The 19,699-nt window shown below is 41.8% G+C and overlaps 1 protein-coding gene across 1 annotated transcript in view; it reads left to right on the forward strand.

The window, feature by feature from the left end:
• lrrc9 (leucine rich repeat containing 9) overlaps positions 1-19,699 on the forward strand; it is a 185,802-nt gene that overhangs the window by 39,049 nt on the left and 127,054 nt on the right. Inside the window, exons 7-10 of the mRNA XM_041214204.1 lie at positions 356-564; positions 2,277-2,408; positions 14,012-14,191; positions 18,650-18,767. Coding sequence (XP_041070138.1) covers positions 356-564; positions 2,277-2,408; positions 14,012-14,191; positions 18,650-18,767 — 639 coding nt within the window. The remainder of the gene's footprint in view (positions 1-355; positions 565-2,276; positions 2,409-14,011; positions 14,192-18,649; positions 18,768-19,699) is intronic.

The raw sequence follows: 19,699 nt of genomic DNA on the forward strand, positions 1-19,699 counted from the left end.
GTATTGTACATAGTTTCTTGTTGACTGTAGACCAGAAGTTTACTGTTTTGGTTGAAGTTGTATGCTGTCTTTCTATAGCACAGAATATTTTATTGACATTCATCAGACATAGCAGTCGTAGGTAACGAATTGGTAATTGACCTAATACTGATAATGCTCTGAAACAAATTATTGGCCCACATTCTCTATTGTTTGGAGTGTTTTCTGAGGGTATACTCAATAAGACCCTGCTGTCTTCAATGAATTATGAAAGTAGCACATTCACCCTTTTAGAATCTTGCAAATCAAATTACTAAGATTAAAGATTTTGACAATAGGTGTGATAATAGTTAACAAACCAATTTTCTTGAAACAGCTAGAATCTGAATTGACAATACTGCATTTGAGCAAAAGGCAAAATACCCTATTGACCGTTCTGAATGGGTTGAAGAATAAAGAAGGAATGCATAGCAGTAGCAGTTCTGTAAAGAACAGCACAGAAGATTTAAATGCAGAACAGAAAATGTGTCAAAAACTGGATGCTCTGAAAGAAAGACTAATATTTTGGAACAACAGGCTGGATGAGTGAGTAAATTAGCTTGTGATATGCCTTGCATTATAGTTCCAAAGCTGCTTAATTTCTAAAACAATGTCTTTATGAAATAAGTCTTTATGCTTTTTACTTTTGCAGGAAACGTTATGAATTTGACATTGTTACATTTCAATAAGAACAGCATGTTATTCAAATCTGTTACAGAAAGAAACAACTTGCATGTAGCGCCCTTCATATCCTTAAGACATCCCAAAGTGCTTCATTGTCAGTGAGCTGTTTTAGAAGAATAGTCTTGTTTGTAAACAAATACGACAGCCCATTTGTGCGCAATATTATCATATTAATGTCCTAATTTGTCCTGAAAGGTAAATGTTGGCTAGCAGATGAGGAAATCTTCTTTTCTTCTCTTTAAAGAGTGCTATTGCATCATTTTGCATTCCCCTGAACATACAAAGGGGCACTCATCAGGAACATGGCATTAAACTCCCTCAGTACTGCATGAAGTATTCCCTAGAATGTCCAGGAGTGGCACTTGATCCAGTGCCCTTTTGACTCTAATGCATGAATGGTATTGTTGGTCCAAATTGACACTGAACCAATATTAAATGGTATACAAACAGTTGCTTAGAAGTGCAGAGCATGTCACTGAAGTGTTTCATCTTGTACTCATCAAGACAAACGCAAGAATGCTGAATTTCAAATGATCACAGCAATTTATACTACAGGAAAAATGAGTGCTGATTGGCTGACAACTTAACTCTGATTGGCCAGAGAAAGCCATGAGGAACCATAAGCTCCCTGAATAATTTTTAAAAAGGCACAAGACTCGAACACATTCCTTTTGTTTGCAGAGAATCAGTCTTTGCATATGAATGTATGTTACTTCTAGCAAGTGTAAATGAGTCAAGTTACAAGATTGACTGATTATCTCAAATTGGTTGTTAGTGTTGCTATTAGCGCACTCAGGATTGTTCAAAAATCAGCTAAACATCACCTCCCATTGCATATCTTTTCACTAGAACCTAGCTTTCTCACCTGACTATATCTTCTAACCTAATTTCACTGAGCATCACTTAGCTAATTAGATTTAACCTCCCCGTCTTCCTTATATACTCCTGCCTCATTCTCCTTGTATCCCCACTTCCTCTCTTCAACCCACATCTACTGCCCTCCCTTTCTTGCCCTTCCCTTATCCTTCCTCCACCCTCCCATCTCACTCGTTGGTCAAATTTAATTATTTCCTGCTGCCTTAACCATACTTTACCGAAATACTGTACTTAAACTTGACTCACTGTGAGCAGTTTGGTAGATCAATTAGCATATTTTATAAATATTTTGGGGTTGTACGGCAATGGGATTGATTTGAAACTGTCAAGGCAGCTGTGTGTTCAGAATTAATTTTAATCAAATGATTGTGTGATTAATCATGGTTAATTGGAAGCGACAGTACATAAATAGTTCTGGGATCTGTGTTGAAGGGACTATGATCTCTGCATCTGCTTTCTGATCCAGCAATCCTAGTGGTTGAATGAACCCAGCAACATTATAGTGTTGCATTCACACGAGCACAAAATTTTAATAATACAGATGGTGTGAAACATGTATTCTCAACAGTGTGAGAACATGCAAAAATACATAAGATAATGTGCTAACCTAATATTTTGTCTCTACTGTTAACATATTAAATGCAAATATTAATTTTGTCATACTGAAATGAAATCATTCCATTCTGTCATTTTTACAGAACTGAAGCAAGGTATCAGACTGAAGTAACGCCAATAACTGAATTTTTTAATTTGAGTGTTCTATTTCTGTTAATTGAACTGGAAACCGTGGGAAATATTCGCTTTGAGGAAGGCACATCCTCTGATGTATGGTATGGTGATAACTACAAAATTCTTAGCAAAAGCCTTGTATTACTTAATAATGAAATTTCAAATATTATTTGGAGCAATAGCAACTAAAATGAATCATTCTTAAATTCTTACAACTTGAGGTAGATACACTTTTCCTAGCTAAAGTTGTATATATTTTACCAGATCCCCTAGAATGACAGCAATCATTTGATCTTTAGTAGATAATGATTTGCACTTTATAATGCCATCTAGTGAATTTCCTGTATAGCATTGCTCATACTTAGTAATAGGTTTTCTAATGATACGAGCTTTATACCTCACAGTGTAGTATTGTTTGCAAAAAAAAAAGACAATTAAAATGAGCACTGGAAGTGTTCGTGTTCTCAGAGCTAGCCGAGCACTGAATATGGCTACTTTTAATTAAACAATGGAGGCAAAGTTGTCAGACTTGGAAAACAGGCATGGGGATTGTAATGTGTAATTAACCTGTGCCTGTTGCTTTGGATGGCATGCTGCCTGCTAATTTGTAGGATTCCTGCCCAGCTAAACGAGTTGCTGAATAGCAACACATCTAAGCTGAGGTGCAGGTTCATGTGAGGTGGCACCATTTAAAGCTAGCCTGCACTACTTAAACCAAGCCTGCATTCTTGCTGAGTGGTTTGTGGAAGAGAATCTGAGCAGGACAAAATCAATTATAGTGAAGAAGGCAAGAGCACCTGCTCCAAGGTTCTCTAATGCTGGAGGTTATGGCGGAGGAGGTGAAAAGGAGGATATATAATATAATTTATCCATGATAGACCAGGAAACCCGCCAGGCAAACTTTGCAATAGCAGTTGGTCAGATAGTCATGGGGATCAATGCAGGAGTCTGGAGCCAAGGACCTGAATGCAGTGTCACAAAAAGTGCAATGACCCCACACGTGTGGGTCAAGGTCAGTGAACGTATCTTCAAATGCCAGATTCAATTGAAATATTCAAAAGGGAATTGGATTGCTGTCTGGAAAGAGAGAATGTGCAAGGTTTCAGGTTTAAGGCAGGGGAGTGGGACTAGGTAGAATGGTCTTTCAGAGAGTCAGTGCAGACTGAATGGGCCGAATGGCCTCCTACTGCACTGTAAAGATTTTGTAATTGTGTGATATCCAACCTGCTGAACCACTATTCTCACACTGCTCGATGCAGCACAACCCCGTTACTCACCTACTAACAATCTCCATCAATCAGGACTCGTACCAAATATGAGCTTCACCTCATTCATCATCACACACTTCTGACACTGCTACAAACTTGAAACCCACATCTCTCAGCTTTCACACACCTCCCAACTGTTCAAGCAGGACAGCTGAATCATCCAAGTAGTAGGGACCACACTCACTGACACATTTCACCCACCCCATCACCCCCTATTTCTCTCCCTGTCTCTCGCTCTCTCTCTCTCTCTCTCTGTCTGTCTCTCTGGGCGGAATCATCCCAGATTTGCACTAAGCACAGTGTTGGGCAAATAAAACAATGTTTTACCTGCTGGCTGCAGTGGCGGCTTTTCACGCTGTATCGTACCAAACCCGCTGCATTAATTATGCATTCCGGGAAACTTCCTGTTTCGATGGTGGGCAGGCTGTGATTCGACTATTACACCGTCACCTCGCCATCTGGCCGATTGAAACAAGGTAGGCAAACAAACCTTGAAATCCCAAGTGCAGTGCAGTCCGCCAAGTGCATGCCTTATGTATGTTGATGATCCAGCGGGGGGGGGGGATGAGTCCAGCGGGCTGGCTTTATAATGATATGCAGATGTATTACAATGAAGTTCCGATGTCCGATGGCAGCAAATGTGGCCAGCCATCGGCGGGCTGAGTGGACGATTGCAAACTGATTTCATGAAATCGTGAAACCAATTTTTGGCCTTCTCGCCATCATGCCTGGCACCACATGCTCAGTGCTTCCAGCCCAGGACTGCAACAAGAATACATTGCCCTGAAAGATAAGAAGACTGCAGCCCTCGAGTGCCTTTTGGATGCTGTGGAGGTCCACTGAGATGTCCTCTACCTCCACTCTGGCTGCAGGAGGGGCAGCTCCATTACTACTCCAGCTTCGTAGGCGATGGCACTGATCACCACTGCCAATGTTACACAAAAGTGGTTGACCTTCCAATGCAGATAGAGGATGAATGATCTCATCCATGCAGCCAGGGATCACTCTAAACTCACACACTCAAGCCCATCACACATTCACCGGCATCTCACTCCCTGCCAGTTGAAAGGATATCACCACCCATTCTCACACACATACCCTCACATGCCCATCTGGCCTCATCTCCTCTGGAGACTGCCTCCTCCGCCCTCATCATCTTGAGGCCACTTGCACAGATCAACATATGCCCCCATAGACACCCTGGGATACCCTCCTTCCCCAGTACAGCCTTCATCCTGCAGCCTCTTCCCTTGCCTGATGCCACTTCTCCCCCTTTCCAAAGCAAGACCTTGCCCTGCAGCTGTTGAAAAGCCACCTACATCTGGCTGATCTGGTAGGTACATACCTATCCATGAGCCCCCTAAAAGTGATGTAGTGCTCTCTGTGAAGCCTGGCGCTGTTGACTGCGATTGCCGACCGAAACAAGGTAGGCAAACAAACCTTGAAATCCCAAGTGAAGTGCAGTCCGCCAAGTGCATGCCTTATATATGTTGATGATCCAGCGGGGGGGGGGGGATGAGTCCAGCGGGCTGGCTTTATAATAATATGCAGATGTATTACAATGAAGTTCCGATGTCTGATGGCGGCAAATGTGGCCAGCCATCGGCGGGCTGAGTGGACGATTGCAAACTGATTTCATGAAGTCGTGAAACCAATTTTTGGCCTTCTCGCCGTTTTGCCACTTGTCCCACCGAACACAACCAATGCCAGCGGGCAGGGAAAATCCCGGCCTCTGTCTGTCTCTCTCTCTCTCTTTTTGCTGGAGACAGCAGCAACTAAGCAGAAGGGGAGAGGCACAAATGCATGCCTGTACCCAAATAGAGGACACGATAGTTACCATCAATGGAGCAGCCATTGCTGAGCTTGTGGCCAGCAGTGATTCTGAAGCAATCGAAGATGACAGTACCCTCATACCTAATTCTCCTCCTTCCATCCTAATTCCTCCTCATCCCACAATCCCTTCTGATTTCAAACTGCAGATATTTCACTCCACCTCCCTTCACCACAACCTTTAGTTGTGAGCTTCGAGATGGGATCTGCACATCGTAATACACCAAACATGAGTAGTCTTCAGCCAGCGAGTGGAACAAAGTTGGTGCAAGGCCATTCAGGAGTTCTGAGAACTCAGCTGAGCATTTCAATGAGGCTTGTAATGCCTGGTGCATTAGCATGCCTGCCAGAAAGTCTTCATGCAATGTGAAGAAGCATGGAGTAGTCTGCCACCTAATTGACACAGGGCTTTGTGCAGAGCTTGGAGCCCATTCTTTCCATTGTGGATGTGGTGGTCAACTCCAGCACAACTAATTCCAAAAGGTATGCTAGGGTCCACAGGATGTCGCCTTTGCTTAATCTAGCTTCTCACATCTTCATTTTGTACATTTGTTGACCCAATCATGATATAGCATCTGATGGCTGATGTCACAGTTTCTATTGTAGCCTATGTGAAGCTAGCAAATGTCCAGATGTTGCAAAGGAAGCTCAATTTTTGAAAGGCAAGGTTGAATTACTACCATGGAAGGTCATACTGCTTTGTGCAAGTTGAGATTGCTGTCATGATAACTGCAGATGCAAGTGTTCAAAGGGATTGAAGTGCATCACAGCAGTCCAGAACTGTCCTCCGATATATTGCTAGGATTGCTGAGTCTTTGCCCTGAGGGAGTGGTAATAGCTCTCAGGAGCTGAACCCACTGCCCTCTCTCTTAGCAACAATATTTGTCCACCCTCCAGTGCCCTTGTTTTTACCTGTCAGCTTGACACCCCAGATTGCTGCCATCCCTGCTGAGATAGCATAGTATGAAGTCAGGACTTCTAAGTCAGGGCTGCTGATGGTTGTTCCAGAAGGCCATCTGCAATCCCCCTCATTGAAACTCAGTAGCTGACGATAACCATGCTGCAGCCACTGGGGTAGCACTGCGTAGGAGCGCTAGGGCAAGGACAAGCAACTAGAAAATAGGCACTACGGCAATAAATAAGGGTGATTAGTTGACTTTTAGATGCAATGTGGCATGGTTTGCTTTGGAATGTTTATTTTGCATTGCCTTTTGTTTTTGCATTTTGGCCTAGCAGACACCGTATAGGTCAGTGAAAGAGGGGAGATAAGCTGTGGGACTGTTGGTGAATGGGGAATTACAGTTGTGTTCATTGGTATCGCAGTCAAATGAGGTGATCACAGACAGCTTGGGCAGAAAGGAGCTGTATTGGTTGCCTCTACCCTTTTGCTTCCACCTCCTCTTCACCTTCTTCTTCCTCTTCCTCCTTAGCTAGTCATCGTCTAGCTATTGGCAAGGGCTGTGCCCTTGTAATGCTGCAATTGTGCAGCATGCAGGTGACCACCACAAATCTTGACTTGCATTTTGTCAAGTACTACAGGGCACCTCCACAGTGGTTCAGGCAGTGGAAATGTTGTTTCAGCACCACAACTGCTTTATCACATTTCAAGTAGCAGCATGGCTTTCATTGTATGCATAAATAAAAACAAAAAAACTGCGGATGCTGGAAATCCAAAACAAAAACAGAATTACCTGGAAAAACTCAGCAGGTCTGGCAGCATCGGCGGAGAAGAAAAGAGTTGACGTTTCGAGTCCTCATGACCCTTCGACAGAACTGTCGAAGGGTCATGAGGACTCGAAACGTCAACTCTTTTCTTCTCCGCCGATGCTGCCAGACCTGCTGAGTTTTTCCAGGTAATTCTGTTTTTGTTTTTTCATTGTATGCATACTGCCCATGTGTCTTTGGATTGTGCATCCAAGTCATGAACCATGTCACCAGAAAGATGGCCTATGCCTCCCAGTAGCCATACACTGGTTTGGTGTGGCGGGTTAATTGCAGATGACATAGAGGATTGCTGTAGAATGAAGGCATCATGACTGTGCCCCCAATATTGGGCACTGACCTGCATTTAATACACTGCGTACAGTCACACACCAGCCGGTCTTTGAGGGAGCAGAATCTCTTTTGATTGTGGTACATCTCAGAGTTGACATGTAGCACCCGCAAAGTGATGTGTGCAGTCAGTGGCACTCTGTAGCATGGGGTGGCCTGCAATCCTCACAAAGCAGTGTGCTCACTCTGCCTGCTTGTCTCTGGCAAGAGAGAATGAAATGTATTCAGCTCTCTTGGAATACAGAACTTCAGTGATCACCCTTAGTCGACACTGGGTGATAAACTGCACGATGTTACAATATCACCTGCTCCAGCCAGTAAGCAGCCCAACAGATATAAATGTTTGTGGCCATGATCACCTTCACAGCCAGTGGCAATGCTGTTCTTGCCCTGCTTTGAGGTTGTAGTTGTGGCTGCAGCAGGTGGCAGATTTCAGTGAGGATGTCCTTAGTGAAACGTAAGCATCGAACACACTATTCATTGCTGAGATTCAGGTTGGGAAATTGCTCCCTGAACATCCTGAGTGGATATTGTCTCTTCTGTGAGCACTGCTCAGGTTCCACTCTCTTCCAGTAGCTTGTCAGTTTCTGTATCACCTCTGCACCTTCTTCCCAACGTGCTATAGTCCAAAGGGAATGCATACTATTGCACCCAAGTGGTTTGTGCAGAATCCTTGAAGCCAGGACAAAGAAGTTCAATACACCACCACTGTCAATTTGTAGGTGCTGCATGTAAATTCTGAGATGTACCTCAGCCAAAAGAGTACCTGCTTACCTCAAAGTCCAGCTGATGTGTGACTGTATGCAGTGTATCATGCAGGTTAGTGCCCAGTATCCTGGCCATAGTCATGGTGCTTTCATTCTGCAGCAATCCTCAATGTCATCTGCAATTAAGCTGCACCACTTGTTGTAGATTTTAGTAAGTTTAAAGAATGCTAAATACTGCTAAACACCTCTACAATTGCAGCAACAGCCTGCAGAAATCAATCAGCAACTAACTTGAAAGTAATTGATCATCCCCTTAGGTAATACATTGTAGTAGAGGATCCTTCCTGCTGCTGAATGGACCAACAGAGATACCGTTCCTAACCTTATTTTAAGCTTAGTTGGAACAGTATAGCAAACCAAAGATGGGATGTCAGAATGGAAATGGGAGAAAGGAGTTAAAGTGGCAAGTCATTAGGAGACAGGATATCATTTATCGGAGCACAACACTGTCAGAGCTCTGAGTCCTTGTCAATCTTCTTTTTCCCTCTTTCTTTTTTTCTCTTACAGATTAAACATACTTCATTTTTGATTCAATATTAGGTCCACCCTATTTGACTCATGCAATATTTGCATTCTTCTGTCTTAATGTCTCTGCGTCATCTCACTGATGATATCTTACATCATTTAACAATTTCCTATTCAATGATAGCCTAAACAACATGCAAATGAACTCTGCATTTGGCATATCTGTTGATTCTCCCTATCTCATCTCCTCCTTTTCTTTTTTTTTTCCAGCCTACTAAAATACATGTTTATTTTTGTATTGCTGAAAAAAGAGACATACTGTTGAAGCTTTTCATCTTGTACTCATCAGGACAGACATAAGAATGCCAAATTTAAAAAGGAGCAACAATTTATAATGCATGAGAAAAGCATGCTGATTAGTTGGCAAGCCAACTCTGGTTGAGTCATTGTCAGATTTGACTTGCCAACCAGATAGCACCCTTTTTTGATGCAGTATAAATTGTTGCTCCCTAAGAAATTTGGCCGCCTTGTGTCTGTCTTGATAAGTGCAAGACACACAGCTTTGACGGTATGTTTCTTTTTAAAGCAGTATGTAAATTCTGCACTACCATGCAACTATTTATCTTTGTCTTCAGCTTTGAAATGTCTTCTTTCTTTACAGATGCTGATTGACATTCATAATTGCAGCATATACATTTTTTATTGTAAAAATGACTAATGGTTCTCAGTCTACCTTAAATTTCCAGGGGAGAATTTTTCCTATGGCAGGCGGGCGCGGGTGCGGAACCGATCACAGCCATTTTACACAGGTGGGCCAATTAAGCGTCTGCGCACCGCCATTTACGCATCTGTGCGATAGAGCACAGCAATCTCCCTGAGGCACGGAGCTGCCTCAGGGACATTGAAAAGTTTTAAAATCCATTCAGTAAATGAAGTAAAAATATATTTAAACATGTCCCCCTCATGTGACAGTGCCACATGAGCTGGGACATGTTTGTGAAGTATGGAAAATTTATTTATTTATTTTATAAAACCTTCAGGAAACCTCATCCTGCCTGTGGTTGAGCTTTCCTGAAAAATACAAAGGCCGCTTGGGCTCTGCCAACCTTAAGGTTGGACAAGCCGTGTTCTAAACTAGTTTAGTTACTTTTTTAATGACCTTAATAGGCTGTTGACAGTTCAGGTGTGCGCTGGAGGCGGCTGCGCACCCACCGAGTGAAATATCAAAATGATGCATGATGACATCGGGACACACGCCCGACGTCATCGTGCATCGTTTTGTGCATCGGCATGTTGGGCCCACCCCCGCACGCCGACGGTAATATTCTGCCCCTAATTATTCTGCCCCTAACAAAAGTGCATAGAGTTACTTTGTTTACTATTTATAACTTCACAAACAACATCATTGCCTCCTGACCAAGGAAACTGATGCCCATCACAAAGAAGCTCTTGAATTGCTGTTGATGTTTACATACCTCTGATCCATATTGCTTAACTCTTCATTTGCAAGTTTAGCATTCATTGTTAAAACTTGAGAGAAAGTAAATTGGATAGCCCCCAAAACCAAGCTCAGGGATTGTGATGCACAATAACCCCATGCTAGTTCAATACAATGCAGACTTTGTGCTATCTGTTGATTATAACAATTTTTGCGAGCAGCCGATGCTAACGGTGCCCACTATTGTCACTTTCCAGCACTACTTAAAGCTAGCTTGCACTTCTTAAAGGGAAGGCACATTGTGGTTGTTGGAGGTGATGAGGTCATTGGGAAACATATTGTGTAACCATCAAAATAACTGGCCATGGGAGGAGATGTGCACCAAAGTTTTCGATGGCTGCATTAGAGGTCTTGGTGGGTGAGACAGAAACATAATTAAAGGAGTTAATAGGGTAGATGGAGGGTAGCTATTTCCTCTGCTGACAGAGTCCAGAACAAGGCGGCAAAATCGTAAGCGAGGCCATTCAGTAGTGATGTAAGGATGCATTCCTTCCCAAAAATAATAGTTGAAATCAGGAATTCTCTTCTTGGAAAATTGCTGAAGTTGGGGAATCATTTGAAAATGTCAAAACTGAGAATTATGGATTTTTATTAGGCAGGGATACCAAGGGTTATCAAAGCAATAAAAGTATATAGAATTAAGACGTAAGTCAACCATTATTTGATTGAATGGCAAAACAGACTTGAGGAACTGAATGGCTTAGTCCTGTTTCTGTCCCTTCGAAAGAGAGATGGTCCATATTCACAAGGATGGCAGGAGGCCCTCCACAATTTCAGCGACTATCTCTTAGTGAAGCACTGATGTCTTAAACATTGGCTGTTGCTAAGACTCACTTTAAGGAGAAGCGGTTCCTGAACACCCTTAGTTGAAGATGTCTTCCTGCTGAGCCCTTCTCTCCACCCCCCCATCTCTCATTTGGCATCTTGTAATCCTCTGCGAGCTTTCTGCTCATTCTCCCAGTTATGCTCCATTCCAAGAGGACGCCTGTTGGTGCACAGCTTTCTGGGAGCAATTAGTTTATGCAGAAGCCTTGACATCAGCAGAAAGTACTTCATTACACGTCATACCACGCGATGTGGATCTCTAAAACTTGAAACAACTATGGAAAACACCAAAACATCACAATTCCAGTAACAGCCAGAGGACAAAAATCAGCAATTAACCTGTAAATATTTTGTTATAAACAAGAGGAGTGTTAATTTAAACAGCCCTGAATTCTCCTCTTGCCACCTGTCCGTAAAGGGAAAGCTGTTTTTGATTTGCTTTCCCCTTTATAAGTATTGGCTTATTCCTGAACCCCTCAGTTTTGGTGTAACCCCACAGCAAACTTGAGATAGGATGAACTCAAAAGGGTTAGTTTACTTGCATATGCCGAAAACGCAGGAGGGCTTTCACTGCGTAGTGCCCTGTGCACTCATATTGTAAATGAGGGATAGAGAAAAGAAAGATTTACAGGGCAAAGATCACAGAGAAAAGAATTATCGTTTCATGTGTTTCCAGAATCAAAGTCCAATGAGTCCCTAATGTCTTTCGTGGCAGCTGGAAAACAACTACTGTAAAAATCACTTTTCCAGTGGAGCTGCCTTCACATGAGGAGATAGGCATGCAGAGATGTTTCAGTCTTGTAGGCGAAGTTACAGACGTTCCAGCAGAAACAGTATAGATGGGGCCAGGTATTCAATCTGTATAGAACACCTTTTATGTGCTGCTGCTTGTGTATGGTAAAAAGGCAGACTGAGCTTTGCAGTTCCACAAGGCAATATTACCGGTTCCACCAGCTAGAAGTTCATGTTACATGACTCCCACCTCTTCACAGTGTCTTTGGCAAAGGGTGTGTATCCCCTACACAAAAACAGAATTACCTGGAAAAACTCAGCAGGTCTGGCAGCATTGGTGGAGAAGAAAAGAGTTGACGTTTCGAGTTCTCATGACCCTTCCACAGAACTGGTGTGTATCCCCTGTCTGGGTTTCCAAGCTGGTTAAATGTTCCAAACATTAAGGAAGATTGTGGAGCCCTTTGTCCTAGCAGGTGGTTGGCCAACCTGGCTTATGAAATGCAGATGGCCTTTGCATAGTTCTCTTTGAATTTGGTCTCTTGCAGCCCTTAGGGGGTCTTCGATAAAGCAAAATACTGCGGATGGTGGAAATCTGAAACACAAACAAAAATTACTGGAAAAATTCAGCAGGCCTGACACATCTGTGGCGAGAAATAGTTAACATTTCGAATCCAGATGATTCATCTTCACAACTAAAGAGAAGTAGAAACATGGTTAAATATATACTCTATAAGGGGTTGAGACAGTTGAAGCTGGATAGAAGGCCAGTGATAGGTGGAGGCAAAGGAGAGATTGCAAAAGCTGTCATAAACAAAAGGTTGAAGGGCTGTTGATGGTAGTGTTACTGGCTAAAAGAGGTGCTAATGGTGACATTAAGAGTAGTAAGCGGGATGAGCCAGTGACAGATGGCCCTAGTGGGGGTGTGGTGGGGGAAGGGGACGGTGTGGGAGCAAGGATCAAAATAAACTGAAAGATGGGGATAAAACAATGAATAGTAATAGAAGAGCACATTCAGTTCAATTTGTGAAAGAGGACCATGCAGAGAGAGAGGGCAATGAGATTTGTGAAGCTGGACTGAAAGCATTAGAAAATATGAGACAAGCAACAGTGGCCCAGGACTGGATGGAGAAACTTTAGGTAAGATGAATAAAAGAGAGGAAATAAATGCATTAGTCCCAAGGCTGCGTGATGCATATGAGTCAATTTTACAAAACTGGAACTTTGTTGTATTGTACCTGCACAGAGAAAGAAGCTATAGGAAGATGCTGAGTTAAGGAACCCCAAGGTAAAGCACACTGTTCATGAACTGGGTTCAAAAATATATCTCTAGCCACTGAGAAAGGGTTAGACCTGTGCAGAGGAAAATTATTGGAGGCAGTTTTAGCATAAGTAGGTTTTGTGATTTTTTTTATTGTTAATTGAATTTTTGGACTTGTTGTCTTAACATCTCTAGACTGGTGCTGGCCACTGAAGTCACTTGAAATTTCCTTTGGACAATTTCTTTTAACCTTTTGCTACTTACTTACTATTGGTAGCTTGCTTATTGGCAGTTTTATTTGTAACTTTGTGATTTATCATAAATAGTCTAACGACTTGTTCAATTTTATTAAAGGTATTAACCAATATTTGTAATTTGTTGCTTCTTTCGTTTGAGGCAACCAAGATTTTTTACCCAATGAACACTCACCATTTTGACATTCCCATGTTTATGCATTGCTGTCAGTGCTGTGCTAGTGTCCCTGGCTCTGGGCGTACAGAGTTCACACAGAATAAACTTAGATTCCAACATGAAGGCTCAATTTTAAAAAAGAGAGTTTCTATCCAGCAGCTGGTCCTCATGAAGCTGGCAAGTTTTTCTGGTACCCCTGCTAGCTTTGTGAGATTTGCCTTTCAGTAGCCGTAGTATTACATGAAGCAGAATATTAAAACAGCTTTTAAGTGCCAGTCATGCATAACATAGAGGACATTTATTTATATGAATAGATGCATGTATAATTTATTTAAAGATTGTACAGGCGAGATGCTAATTTTTTTTAATAGAATTTTTCAATTTCAAGATTTCCAAGGAATAATTATTTTCCTGTATTTCAGTTTTAGAATTAAAACTGTTCTGCAAAAGAAGTCTATGGCATACTGATGGTTTATTTTTAATTTATTTTATGGTAGCCCAGGTTTAAAAAGTATGTTTTCTATTCTGTATGAGTTTTTTTCAACAAATGTGTGATTTCTTCAAGATATAAACAAGTGTAATCTCCTTCCCTTGATAGGTTCACTTCCTGCCATGATGTAATCTTATCTCGATTCTGTGCTTGGGACTTCAAAAAACTTGGAGTGACGGGGCTAAAAATAAATCGCATAGTCAGAGTTCACAATCGAATGCTAAGGCTGAAATATGAGGATAAGATCCAATCTATTTTGAGCAAAGAAGGATCAACATATAAATCAGAGTGAGTTACTTTAATTCCAAGATTTTCCTTGAGTAAACTTTTAAATCCCCCTGCTAATTTAGATCAAAACAACAATTTACAACACATCACTTTAAGAAAGAACTTGCATTAATGCAGCACCTTTCACAACCTCAGGTTATCTCAAAGCGTTTTGCAGTCAATTAAGTATTTTGAAGTGTAGTCACTATTGCGTTGTAAAAAAAACAATACTACAGGTGCAGTGACCTTGGGCAAGCTTCAACCAAGACTCAAAGTTGATATCAGAACTCCTACATGAGCCTTCCGAGTGCCCTTGTAGTGCTTCATTTGCCATGACAGTGCACCCCAGACTAGAGCTCTCCATAGAAGATTTGCTTTAGTAAGTGAGTGCCAGGCATTCTGACTACACGATCAGCCTTGCTCAGTTGTGACTGTCTCAATATGGTGTGGATGCTTGGCGTGCCAGCCCAGGTGAGCACCGCAGCATCTGGTATTTCACCCTGCCATCTGATTTTCAGAAGCTTCTGAAGCCAGCTGAAGTGAAAGTGGTTGAGCTTCTTGGCATGACACTGGTACACAGTCCATCTCTTGCATGTGTAGACCACTGTGGGCTATTGCTCTATAGATTTTCAGATTCATAGGCCGACTTGCACCTCTTCATTCCCAGACAGATGTTCAAAGTCTTCCAAAGGCTATACTTGCATTGGCAAATCTTATATGTGTCTCCCCATCAATATAGAGAACTCGAGAGAATGTGGTGAAGCAGAATCCTACTGCATTTAGGTAAAAATGCAGTGTGAACTGCATAGTGCCAAAGCACCACCTACCTTCAAGATCCAAGTCTTAGAAACTGGGTGGACTGAAAGGCAAGCACACAGTAATTTCCTAGGATATTCAAACTACACCAACTTAAATTTAACAAGTAGCCATCAAACTCAGCTGTTATAGAAATAGAAAAAACATATCATCGTTATAAGCACAATGTGCTTGCTAGATGCCATTTTTACGATATTATAGCTGATATATCCTGTGGCCTTATGCACAATGAGTCGAGGCTTTCAAAGAAAAGGATGTAATTCCAAGTGAAATTTCCGTATTGGGTTCTTGGAGCAATGGGAGGAGGCCCAGGGTCTGGGAGTGCTAAAATGGGGACTCTGGGGTTAAGGAACTAGTTTTTCAGAAGTAAACAAGGCTGATATGGCCATATTTAATACTTTGATGCCCTGAGAAACGTGTTTGCCCTACTTGAACCTCTGCATTTGAATCTTTGTGGTGGTGATGCTGATGTTGGGTAAGGAATTCTACAAAGTTATCCCAGTGACAACGAAGGAATGTTGATTAATGTCCAACTCGAGATAGTGTGTGATTTGGAGAAGTTGAAGCTGATGATGTTCCCAAGACTACTGTTATCCTTCTTGGCAGCAGAGATTACACTGGAGGAAGCGTAAATCTTGAATGTTTCAGCATTTTGTGCGAGGATGCATGTTTCTTTATGTAATTGAAATACAGGCAATAGAATGTAAATAGAATAGGTAGAATAAATACTTTAAGACATGAACTTAAATGCAAGAACAGGCAAGAAAAGGGTGCATGATGACGTAGGGGCCATGGGTGGGTCAGAGAAGAGGCTGACAAGATGGAAATGTGGCATAACATGTCAGGTATTCTGAGAAGGTCCAGAGCAGTTTGGTTTCATTTTCCTGGACAAGCCTTCACTTGGTAGACCAAGGATCCCCAATTCTGGGTTCCCCCCCCATTATTGCCAAAGCTTGCACCTCCAATACTGCCAGACACTTCACCCAAATGCTCCTTGACATCAATTTTCCCCTGAGGACTTTGCCCGACTCCTAGATTCCAGTAAATCGCAAACTATTCTCATATTCTCTCAGCCCTTCTCTCTCATCCCAGTACCAACTCCAATCCTCCCAGATCCCAGGACCACATGCCCAGTGATCATGTAACTCAACTCTGTACATTAACCTGAGATTCTGAGCCATTCCAATCTACCTAGATCTTGGGACCCCTAAAATAGTATGTTTTTGGTCAAGCACCTTCAACTACTTTATTAATGACTTTCTGATTTAAGGTCAGGAGTGCTTGGCAATCCACATAGTTCATAACTTTTCTGAGAATGAAGCAGACAATTGTAACTGAGAGTAGGATGTGACAACATCCAAGCCTCGAATTAACAATCATTCTTCAAAATTGCCAAATAATAATCTCGAACATTAGAAAGCTCAGCCTTCTCCTCGTGATTTTCAACAACTCCACCATCAGTGAATCCCTCACCAACATCTTACATAAAAATATACAGACGTTATGACATAGAAACGGGCCATTTGGCCTAACTAATACATGTCGGTATGGAAGACTGACTCCATGAACTAAAAGGCCCTGGGAGAAGAATGCTAATTATGATTGAAGGATGTGGAAATGAGTGCTCATGTGAAATGGTGGGGGGAGAGAAGAGTGGCTTAATGAACTGGGAAGGGAAAGGGGAGAAATAATCTTTTATATAAAGTCAAAATAACAAATCATTTTAGCAAGAGTAGCAGCATTATCCACAATATCTTACAAGTCCTTGGCAAGAAATGAGGAAAAACCCTTACAATTTTCATCACATCCTTTTGTTTTTTCCAGTGATCTTAGTGATACGACAAATATACTGAAGAGAAAATTTCGATTCAGTGCTTTAACCTGCAAAGATGAAGCCTATGGAATAAAAGGGAAAATTGGATGGATACAAAATTGGCTGAGTGATGGATCAGGGTTTGGTGGTGAATGGTTGTTTATCAGACAGCAAGGTATACAGTGGGGTTCCCCAGGGGTTAGTATTCGGACCACTACCTTTCTTGATATGTATTCATGATCTAGACTTGGTGTGCAGGGCACAATTTCAAAATTTGCAGATGACCCAACACTTAGAAGTTTTTGTGAACTGTGAGGAGGATAGCAATAGACTTCAAGCAGACATGGAATGGGTGGACATGTGGCAGATGAAATTTAATGCAGAAAAATGTGAAATGAAGCGTTGTGTAGGAAGAACAAGGAGAGGCAATGTAAAATAAAGGACGCAATTCTAAAGGAGATGCTGGGACAGAGTGACCTGCGGTATAAATCATTGAAGATGGTAGAGCAGGTTGCAAAAGAAGTTAAGAAAGCATATGAAATCCAGGGCTTTATAAGTTGAGAAATAGAATGCAAAAGCAAGGAGGCTATGATGAATCTTTATAAAACACTCGTTTGGCTTCAACAGGAGTATTGTGTCCAGTTCTGGGCATTGCATTTTGGGAATAATGTGAAGGCTTTACAAAGGGTGCAGAAAAGATTTATGAGAAGGGCTCATGGGATAAGGGACTTTAGTTCCATGGATAGATTGGAGAAACTGGGGTTATCCTCCTTAGAGGAGAAAACGTTGAGAGGAGATTTGATAGTAGTGCTCAAAATCATGAGGGATCTAGACAGAGAGAAACTGTTCCACTTGGGGGAAAGATCAAGAACCAGAGGACACTGATTTATTACGTAAAGACAAAATACTACGGATGCTGGAAATCTGAAACAAAAACAAAAAATGCTGGAAAAACTCAGCAGGTCTGACGCCATCTGCGGAGAGAGAGACAGAGGTAATGTTTCGAGTCCGTATGACTCTTCTCCAGATCTGAAGAAGAGTCATATGGACTCAAAACATTATCTCTGTCTCTCTCTCTCCACAGATGCTGTCAGACCTGCTGAGTTTTTCCAACATTTTTTGTTTTCGACACCGACTTATTGCCAGAAGAGCCAATAGTGACATAAGGAAAACCTTTTTTATGCAGTGAGTAGTTAGGATATTGAATGCACCGCCTGAGAGTGTAGTTGAGGTTTAATAAATCATGGTTTTCAGAAGGAAATTGGATATACACCTGAAGGGAAAAAAATGTACATGACTGCAGGGAAAGGGCAGTGGAGTAGAACTAGCTGAGTTGCTCTTGCAAAGTGCCGACAAGAACACAATGGACTGAATAGCCACCTTCTGTGCTGTAATCATTTCATGATTCAATGTTTTTCTTTGACCAAATTTTTTGTTGTTATGCATATGTAAATTTAGCATTTCAACATTAATGACCTGTTCTTTTTTTCATTTTTCACTGATTAAAATTTGCAAAGGCAACCTTCCAGTCTCTTCTCATTTCCCCAGTATTAACTTTAGCCATGATCGTTACTGGCAAACTTTAGATACAAATTGTGAAAATAGTATCTGCAGGAGAAGCAAAAAACTACAGAGAATAATTCAAAATTATCAACATGTCTTTTAACTTTAAGTTGAAGTTGACACAATTAGAGTTGAGCTAAAATTCTGATTTAATGTCTGTTGAATGATAGCTTAGAAGTTTTTAAACATAGATTTGCCTGCTATTAATCTCATTTAGTAACAGAATAATTTTGCCTTTTCAGATAAATAATTATGTACTGAAATCAACAATTTCTGTCCTCCTTTAGAAACTACAGTAAGATGCTGGAATACTTGTTTTATGTATATGATCCAGAATTATCCACCGAACAGAATGAAATTCAACAGATTCTTGAGGATGGGTTCAAAAAAGCAGAAGTGTATCGGGTATGTAATTAAGTTCAGTAAATTAATTAATAGCTAAAGTTTCAGTAACAAGATTGTATGGATAAATGCTTGTTTGAAAGAGAACTATACCCCCAACTGATGTCATTCTTTATTTTACTTTCTATCCTTTTACAAAAAATGTTTTTCTCCATACCAATATTGTGCATTTATCTACAAATTGCAAAAAAAATTAAATAAACAGGCCTGTTCTTTCCTGTCTTAACAACACAAGCTTTGTTATTGCCTCAGCTCTGTTCCTACTCCATTTTTAACTCACTGCCTACTATAATGCAAGTATATAATCTTTCTTATGGGAATGGGGGATGAGAAGGAGTGACACGATGGCTTGTAACTTCCAATCTCCAGGGCATCGTAAAGATGCGCTGGGACCATGCCCCCCCCCCCAAAGAAGTTCCCAGATAAGGATTGCCCTGCAACAAATTGCCCGGTAAGTTCAAACTTCTGTTGGACAATTGTTCTGCAATCGGAATCATCCAAAAGTATGATTTTAAATTGTAAAATTTGATGGTTCTGATTGCCTTACAATAATAGTTACCCAGGAAAAGTTAGAACTAAAACCACTTCTAACTTTATGGGTAACTGTAGTACTGACCCCCACGGAACTCACCCCACCCAAACCCTTGACTGACCACCCGCCAACCGTTGTGCCAACTGACCACCCCCCAAACACCTGACTGACCATCTCCCTGACTGACCACCACCTTGACCAACTGACCCCCCACCACTGACTACCCGACAACCCCCCTGACTAACCACACGGCGCCCCCTCAACCAACCCCACCCCCCCCCAATGACCACACAACTCCTACCTGCTCCCCACTGACCACCTGACCCCCCCCAACTGTTCCACCCACCCACTGACCCCTCAACCTCCCCCGAAACAACCGCCTGCCGCCCCCAACTGACCGCAC

The sequence above is a fragment of the Carcharodon carcharias genome, chromosome 20 (assembly GCF_017639515.1).
Source record: "Carcharodon carcharias isolate sCarCar2 chromosome 20, sCarCar2.pri, whole genome shotgun sequence".
Lineage (NCBI taxonomy): Eukaryota > Metazoa > Chordata > Chondrichthyes > Lamniformes > Lamnidae > Carcharodon > Carcharodon carcharias.